The sequence below is a fragment of the Tigriopus californicus genome, chromosome 2 (assembly GCF_007210705.1).
Source record: "Tigriopus californicus strain San Diego chromosome 2, Tcal_SD_v2.1, whole genome shotgun sequence".
In the NCBI taxonomy this organism is placed as follows: Eukaryota; Metazoa; Arthropoda; class Copepoda; order Harpacticoida; family Harpacticidae; genus Tigriopus; species Tigriopus californicus.
The window spans coordinates 14,638,759-14,648,182 of record NC_081441.1 but is presented as its reverse complement, the minus strand read 5'-3'; the positions used below and the strand labels follow the sequence as shown (position 1 = coordinate 14,648,182).

Genomic DNA, 9,424 nt, shown 5'->3' with positions numbered 1-9,424 from the left:
GATCCTTACCAGGATCAGAATTTTCCACCGAGATATTTTCTGTCAATGACAACAGATGGCGTTCCGGAACAAATTTACCTCAAGCGATTATCTATGGCGTGTCTGTTTCATTCAGGTGATTCTTCTAAGATAATTTGAAACCTAATGTGCGTATTGCATGCCATGGTATTCCCAAGGAAGGCGATTTTTCCTGATTGTTTAAAAAAACAAATCTTGGCTTCAGTCACAAGTTTGTTGCTTTTAGGAACGCCATGTTGATCTTGGGAGGTCATGAAATGGGTGGAGACCTAGACGAACTGGACCTGGTCTATCAGTACGACCCCATGAAAGAGATCTGGACGGTTTTAAATCAGCGGCTCCGAAGTACTCGGACCTCATTTGTGGCGATCTCATTGCCAAACTATTACACATGCAGCTCATTTCCTCTACCCACAACTCCGACCCCATACGGTTATCAACCTGGATCAAAAATATTCTTTTAAATAAAAATGGCGCAAATTGATTGATAGGGTTAATCCAAATGATCATTTGATATAACAACCAAACGCCTTGCTTAATGATATCTTGAAAAATGTTCTTAAATCAACAAATGTTTTTGTCAGTAAATGAGGAGGTGTTTGACCCAAGACGTAGTCAGAAGAATTTATGTCTGCACTTTGAGGCAGGAAGCGCAGGCATTTATTGCAAGCGACAGGGGTGTCTACAACATTACTGTTTATTAGACCATCATAGCTGTCTGATGACGGGAGTGAATAAATGCTCTTGAGCCTAGGTCCAAAATCAAACTGTTTATTCCAGGAGCCAACATGCTGATTATTGAAATGGGGACATTAGCACACCATCGATATAACATCAAAGACATAACACCTCCCCCCCCCCCAAAAAAAACCCACAAAATAAAATGTCAAAAAATGAGGAAGTCAAAAGACAATAAAACAACAATACACAAACAATCCTGTATGCGACTTCTAACTCCACAATGGACGGATTGAAATAAAAACGAGAGACTAAAGTAAGAGAACGGCAATGTCAACAAAAATGAGCTTGTCTGTGATAAGACCGTTTTCTCGGTGTCTCAAATTTCATTGGTCCTTTTCAAGGTTCTAATATGCCATGTTCAAGAAAACCCCTCTATTGGATATCAAATATTCCCTTCCAAGTCTTATTATTTTGAAAATAAGGTTCAAAGAGCTAATTTTACATTTGAATTTGCTCTAATTCCCTCCAATTTGAAAAGTCGCATTGTCTAGAGATCGTCTCATAGTTTTTAAGTTGCATAGTTCAGGCTCCCTTTTTGCTTTATTTCATGCTTCATCTCCAAATTGTGGAATGACCAAAAGTTGTGCTAATCAAGTACATTGTACCCGTATAAGCGTGCCAGGAAATGAGCAAAATCATGACACCCTGGGCTCGACAAGAGGGAGTCGATTTTCAGCTAAAAACGAACATGCACTCAATAAAAAATGTTTGTGCCCAACATTTATTCAATGAATATCTGATGTAAACTGATCTTCGATCTCAACAATGTAAAAGGAATGCGGATTCCGGGCCCAAAATCGGTCGCAGGAAACGCCTGTTCCGACCCATTGAACTTGTGGTTCGCCTAATTCCAAAAGTGGCACAGAATTCTTCAAAGGTCGTTCGAAACTGTGGCCCTCCTTCAGTCTTGATAAAAGATGGGAAGCCAAAGTCCAGAAACCAAGAGAGGGGTCGTTCACAAGCCGCTGACGATGAAGTTTGTCTCATCCTGGCTATCCAAGTATAACCGCTATATGCATCAACCCTTATCAAATATGAGCGTCCCTCTAACTGAAATAAATCTGACGACACGTGATGCATTGGGTGTTCAGCCACCTGAATAACGGGTAATAGGGGTTTGGCTGGCTGAGACGGTAGAGCAGCCACATATCTGGAACACCCGGAAATCTTCATCTTGATATCACAAGTGAGACTCGGCCAAACATAGAGTTGTCGGGCCATCTAGCTCGTTTTCTTTTCGTGACGCTCGAGTGAGAACCGTGTAAAATTTCGACCACTTGGCCTCGGGCGGTGCTTGGAACAACCAGCCGGTCGCCAGAAAGAAGCAATCCCTCCTCAACCCGTCAAAACGGAACAATAGCTCGGAAGGTGGATAACGAATCCGACAGGGGCATGTCCTTTTCAACCAGTTCCCGAAGGCGACAGTACTCATCATCAATATTGTCCACAACAAGTCTCAGGAGCGGAACGGAAGCGCCAATCGCGCAAATTGGTACGTCCAACGCTGGGCCGGCTGGGAAGAAAGGAGCCTTGCTCAAAGCATCAACATTGCAATGCTCTTTTCCTACGGACCACTCCATATCAAATGAGTACATTGCAAGGCGCTCACGCATTTTTTGCAACATATTACTGCACAAGGCCGAAAGAGGCTTGTCAAAAGCACCAAGGAGTGGGGGTTTATCCGTGATGACATGGAACCGAGGCATTCCGCGTAAATAATGGTCGCACTTTGTAATAGCCCAAAAAAACAGCCGAGCATACCAGTTGCACAGTTGCATATTTTTTTGTGCTGGCGTTAGAGCACATGAGCCACATTGAATGAGCCCCGGGCGTCCTCGCAAATCCTTTTGAATCAAGGCATAGCCCAACCCGTGGAGTTTTGACGCATCTGTGAGTAATTCTGTCCGGAGATTAGGGTCAAATGGTTTGACCACTTCAGAGGAGCACAAGATATTGCGAGCACGACAAAACTCGGTTTCATGAATTGGCAACCACAAGCAGGCGGTGATTTCTTCAAAAGTTTTCGCATATTGATTGTAGTATTTGCAAGGCAAATTCCCGAACTGGTTTGTCAGACCTAGGAATAATCGTACGTCAGACACCGATTTCTGGGTCGGGAAGTTACTCGGCGACGCCAGCTTAGCCAAATCTGGCTTGATGCCTTTGCTTGAAACGATGAACCCTGCGAATTTAACCGACTTTCCAATCCAAAGCTTTTGTAGCGATAACTTCATACCCATCGCTCTGCATTTGCCCAAGACCACTCTCAATCTTCGCCAGAGTTCTTCTTCCGTGGGTGCTTAAACCAACAAATCGTCGACAATTTTCATCAGCCAAGGAAGACCAAACAAGGCGTTGTCTGCTTTGGCATAGAATATGTCACTGCTCGAATTGAGGCCCATGGGTGCAACCAAATACCGCTTTTTCCCGTCTGGCAAGAGAAATGCCGTCAAGTATGAACTCTTCTCATCCAGGGGCACCTAAAAATAGCTGTGTATGGCGTCGAGCTTGGCAAAGTATTTTGAATATGGTAAGACTTAACGTATAAGATCCGGGGCTGCCATAAATGGATGCATTGGTCTCTTGAAAACTCTGTTTAATTGCCAATAGTCGGTCACCGGCCGGACCTTATCAGTCCCTGGCATGCGGGCAAAGTGGGCTGGCGATGTGTACTCAATAGGCTCATCACATGGAACAATGACTGCTGCGGCAGAAAGTTCTGTCATGAGCTTGACAACAGGTAAAAATTCCCACATGTCCTTCTTCACATGGGTCTTCTTCCGCATCACAACAATTGATGGATAGGTCGTCGCCATTCTCAACATCAAATCCTGCAAACAGTCCACCTATATTGGCACTAGCATGCCCGGATTTGTCCATGACCAATGGCAACCCAACCGGCAGTAAATCAAGTGCCAACAAGTAGGGCCAGCTAATTATAGGACGTCAATCAAGGTCAGGAGAAACCAATGTTCGCATTCGTGTCGGGGAATCATGAGGGGGTGTTGCGATGAACGTTACCGCTCGGGCATTGCACAATGACGAGCCATTTGCTGCCTTCAGTCTTTTCCGTGAGGCGGCGCAAGACGGGCGGAAATGACACTAACGGTTGCCACAGTGTCAGCAATAGCCTCAAAGGATGCTTTTATCCCTTCAAAGTCGCACACTAGCTTGATTAGGGGTGGATCCCTGATTAAGGAAACCACTGATATGCAAGCAAAGGAAGGACTTCGATAATTTCTTCTGTACGGGGAGTTATGACGGCTTGATCTCTCTGGGCTACGTCCTCGCATTAAACGTCTTTGATTTTGGCAAAATCGTGCAATATGGCCTTTCTCCCCGCACCTGTAACACTCTAGATTCCTAAAGCAACGTTCCACAGTGCGACCAATCCATCCGCATTCTCCACATTTAAGCCCTTGTCTTATCGCCGACAGATCTGCCGTTGTCTCATCCTCTTCTTCAAGTCGATATGTAGAATCTTTTACAGTCAAGGAATGTGTTTCTCTAGCCGCCTCGTATGAAAGTACAACTGCCCTGACCAATTCCGAAGTCGGATCCGATGTTTCCAAGAGTCGGATGGATATAGCTCTGTTTCTTTTCTGCAAGCAAATATGATTTGGAAACATGGTAAGCTCGTCCATCATCATCATGGCTAACTCAGCCTCATCACCAACTCGTCTCATCTCCTTGAACAATTGATCCACAGTTTGACCTCTTTTCTTTTCCACCTGAAACCATTTCATCCTGTGCCTGAATAGCGGATAAAACTCGAGAAATGCTTTTTCTGGTGCCGCATAACACCCATCAATGGAAGTCGTCTCCATGGCTTCGTGCCTCATCGATGTAGCCAATGGCAAATCCAGTCTTGACAAGAACATGGTCTTCTGTTGCGGTAGATGTTGTTGGTAGGCCAGTCAAATCCTTGTGTGACCCCGCGCAATACATTTGAAATGCAGTGATCCATTCTCTCATTTCCGGGGGAGTAGCATCCCTTGGAAGGAGCGGTGGCTTAAATTCTGATTGCAACTTGAACTGTGGTTGCAATGTGTTTGTGTGGGCTCCCACGGTGGCGTGGTTGACGAACCTATCCGTGATCTGACGTACTTGTCGTTCAACTGACTCATCATGTCATCCATTACCTTGTCCTTTTCTCTTTCGGCACAAGTCCGCGACTGTGACCATTCGTCCCTGTAATTGTGACGTCAAGTGCTGCAACCATGTTTCAGACCCCCATGACATTCGTCCCGCGATGAAACTTTTCCCTCGAGTAAAATTGCCCTTGTGACTCCTGATAGACTTCCTCAACTTGGTCAGAACATCCGTACTCTTCGTGGACGTCGCCATCTCGCTCTATGCACAAATGCTGTGATAGTAGGCGTTGTGTTAGTCAGGTAGGTCATTGCCCTTGAAGGGGTTCCAAGACCTGAGCCATGTCTGATGACGGGAGTGAATAAATGCTCTCGAGCCTAGATCCAAGATCAAACTGTTTATTCCATTGGCCAACATGCTCATTATTGAAGTGGGGAAATGAGCATCCCATCGATATGACATCAAAGATATAACAATAGCAACCCCTCAAGTCAGGGTTACTTCATCCGTCCCCTAATCCCGAATGCAGTCGCTGAAAACAATACACGTCTCTTTTCTCTCCTTGTCTTCCCATTCTTCAGCCATCAATGGAAGTCCAGAATGAGCGCGATTTTATATTTTTTTTTTGTTGAATAAATTGCGCGAAATTGTTAAAAGTTTACAAGAATTTACCACAACAACTGTAGAATACAAAAAACCTTCGTTTTTCGGGCGTAAAGTGATAGCACTGTAAAGTTCATTTCTTTCATGTCTTACCTCACTCTGTTGAGGTTTTGTGGTGTATGGGAACTTGCTAAACTTTAGTTTTTGGTTGTAGATATTGTAGGTGACATGTTCATATTCCAAATATCGGTTCATTAAACATTCATTTCAACAAAGATTGGTTGTTTTTCATTCAACTCTAGAACTACAACATGGAGACACACTCATTTCTAACGTTTTTATTGGTGGCTGTATCTCACTTTGTTGAAAATGCCTTGGTTTCTCCTGAGCCTACATTTACCTCCACACTCAAAGCCACATCAAAAGCAGCGTTTGATCTAATCGAAAAGACAATTATTCCAGGAGTAAGGTAATATCCTTGGTATTATATTAACAGTATATAGCTTGAGTTATAACTAATTACTTCCGGAAGTACGCATTCTAAGTTTCAATTGAAATACCTAAACCCGGCAGTACTTAAAGTGCTATTGAGTTTTTGTAATCTGTTGATTGGCTGGGTGGTAACCCATACTATTTGGATTGATCTAAAACTTGGTCTCATTTGAAACTCCTAGAATTATTTTACGTGGCAAACAACTAGAACGGCAACAAGAATTCAAAGACGACTGCCCCACAGTCATAGAAAGTCAGATATATGGAAAAATGCAAAAAATAGACTTGGCCTCAATTCCCATTCACCGATTTAATACCCCAGTGGAAGAAATAACAGCACAATGAACCAATGTTTAAAGTCACGAAAATAACAAGATTTCATGCGTGCTCTCCATGTATAATTTAAGCGAGTTTGTCTTGTTTGTAAGATTTCAAGAATATTGCATTCAGTGCTCCATTTCGGTTACAGACGCTTATAGACGCTACTAGCTAGTTTTGAGAAGTTAGGCATTAATTAACCATATTGGCGTGTATTCCTCGATTAATTTGTATTATTATAGCTCTCGCGTTGTTTGTGCGGCTATACGCCAGGCAACCTCTGGCTTTACAGCCTTCAAAATTCAAGACGGGACCTGCGTTTTGGTGGATGGACGGAATCTTTGGGCAGCCGAGCCTGGCGAGGATATTGTGATGATCACCTTTAGCAATGCCTATCCAACGAGTGAGAACAATTGAACAGTTTCTGTTACTTGCATGTACCACAGCTGCTTGTTCACCTTTATTGATTGAGCCTCAAGATTGATGGGCTGTTCGGGAGTTAATGACACAACTAATGAAAGACTCATTATGATCGAGTCGCATACATATGATTGTTACCCAAAGGAATAGCTGAATCAACGCTCGTGCGTGTCTTTGCCTTTCGTCGATAGAGCGAATAGCAAAGGGTCCAGTGTGTTGGACACGTTATGATAGGACAAAATTGTTACAAATTAATGCAAGCACACAAAATCAATCAAATCTCGTGATATTTTCCTTCAAATGCCCAAATTCAACTGGTTTTCAAGATTAAGTGTTTTTTATCCTCAGAAACTTTAAAATTTGAGCAGTTCACCAAGTCTTCTTCCAATCGAATTTCGAAATATGAAGTCCTGGGCACCCTACCGACTCAAGAGCGCAAAACAGGACACAAAAACTCCAGGAATCCGCACTAGAACGCCCTCTATAATAAGTGTCTCCACGCATTCATATTCCGCCTGTATGCTGGCATTCAATATCTTTTTGTTTTGAATTGCATGTTTTTACTTGCAATGTCATTGCAGCATGAAGAAAAAAAATCAGATTAAAATACTTTGGTAAATTTGGCAGACGTCATCTGAAATTGGCAAAAAAATTTGGATGCAAAGATTTGGAAACCCTAGATACATACATACATACATACATACATACATACATACATACATACATACATACATACATACATACATACATACATACATACATACATACATACATACAGCTTCTACTCTTGGTGACAATGGCTTTGTCTCTTTGGGTCGTCATGTCTTTCCTCTTTCCTGATTCATCTCTCATATCAGCGGTGAGCAATTGCTCGTCGTAGGCCTCTTTTCTCTCACTTTTAGATCTCAGAATTCGGTCATTGCCAGTAGAAGGGAAACTGATTTCAATTGGGTTATCGTGGTCTGGTTCTTGCTCTTGTATGTCAAAGTGAGTTGATGATTCCGACGGGACAGCATCATTTTTATCTTCGATGAATCCATTTCCACTCAGGCGATTAGTACGAGAAGCCTCTTTGGTCAAACGTAACTTTTCAGAATTGGAGGACCCACCCTCAACGGGAGGGCACCGCCAGTGCCAATAAGATCGGTGGGGCCGTCAGCATTCAGTTGATCTTGTTTGGAACCCACAGGAACAGATTCCCCATGTATCACGCTAATGGTGTTTTCCACATCTTTTACATTGGCGGTGCAGTCATATTTAAAGTGACCTTCTTCCTTGCATCGGAAACATCTTTTTATTTGGTCTTTGTGGATGACTCTAATGCGCCTGGAAGCGATCTCAATGAACTCTGGGATGGTACTAAGAGGTTCAATTAAGACTTTTCTGTTCCCATTGATAATTCCAATAAGGCGCGGATCTGAATAAGAACCAAACACTTCTTCCTCTATGTTTGACAGTGGCCGAGCAAATGCTCTTATTGCAGCCTTAATTGCTTCATTACACAAATCTTCTGGAACATTCAATAGCCTGAGAAAGGAGTGATTCTTGCCTCCACGGATGGAGCATTTCCACACGATCGAGCCATATCTTCTCTCAAATTCGGTGTTTTCACCGAACCGGTCTTTCACTATTATCTCGTCAGTAGTTTGGACTTTCACTGTGAGCTTTGTACCTCCTACTTTCCTGATGGCCCTGACCTCCTCTCTTTCGATCCTTAGGCTCTCGAAGAGAAAATCGGCCATCACTGAAGTCGGCAAAAACGAGTTTCCGGGCTCGCTCGCAAAGTCAAGTACTAGACATGGGAACGCTTTTAGCCGCCCCAACGTAAGATTGCATTGTGCCACTAGCACGATTGCTCGCGCTGACTTGCTTAGGTTGACAGGCTACCGTTAATTGTGACATATTGCAGCAATTGACCCACGCCCGGGGCGGGCTATTTAGAACACCACACCCGGTTATTTACCACTTTCTCCACCACCAATCACCAACACAGTGGATCAGGAGACTTAAATCAGAAAGAAAATGACAAGTGTCTGAGGAGCCCCCCACCACACGTCCAATCTCACTGAACGCAGAACGCAATCCCAGGAGAGACCGTTCACGTTCAAGATCCTGTGGAAAAGTCATGGTCCCCATTTGCTGCCAGAGTGGAATCAAAATCAAAGGCAGGGGGGTCGTATTGGATTGTCTCTTAGGATGGTACAGGACGATATCGACGAAATTGCCGCCACTTACGTCCCACAGATTATGGAAACAAAACCAGTTTACCTACAACGGCACCAGATATACCAATGGCTATTGACGGTCCGCTTCCTCCTCCTGCTCGTCGAAGCGACCGCCTCCGGAAAAAAAACATGTTCGTTTTGCCTCTCAGAAACAGTACGGCTTTTAGCGGTTAGCAGTTTTTTGTGTTATTTCCTTTCCGATTTGCTTTCCATCACAATTTGGTTATATTTTATGAGGTAATCAACCTTCTCATTATATAATGATGTTAATGGGGTAGTTGTAGGATTTCAATCACTTTCAATGGATGTGTTGGTGATTGGCATCACCGAAATAAAAACAATCAGTTGTTCTCTCACGATACCTTTGATCTTATCCTTAATATTTGTCATACGAATTCATCTAAGTATATATCGCTATCTGATTCCTACACCCATCAACCTCAAAAGGCCCAACAGGGTGTTCCATCTTTCTCTTAAAGTTTACATAAAAGAAAAAAGCCTTCGATTTGACATGA

General features: G+C 43.3%; 2 protein-coding genes across 2 annotated transcripts in view; both read left to right on the top strand.

The window, feature by feature from the left end:
• The window catches only part of LOC131892728 (uncharacterized), a gene marked incomplete in the record, with an annotated part of 2,786 nt that extends 2,284 nt beyond the window's left edge, over window positions 1–502 (top strand). The window contains 2 exon segments of the mRNA XM_059242560.1: window positions 1–115; window positions 245–502. Coding sequence (XP_059098543.1) covers window positions 1–115; window positions 245–482 — 353 coding nt within the window.
• A 5,276-nt stretch (window positions 503–5,778) lies between these two features.
• LOC131876860 (coadhesin-like) overlaps window positions 5,779–9,424 on the top strand; it is a 33,553-nt gene continuing 29,907 nt past the window's right edge. The window contains exons 1-2 of the mRNA XM_059222371.1: window positions 5,779–5,923; window positions 6,507–6,667. Of these exons, the coding sequence (XP_059078354.1) occupies window positions 6,637–6,667 (31 nt within the window). The 5' untranslated portion in view covers window positions 5,779–5,923; window positions 6,507–6,636. The remainder of the gene's footprint in view (window positions 5,924–6,506; window positions 6,668–9,424) is intronic.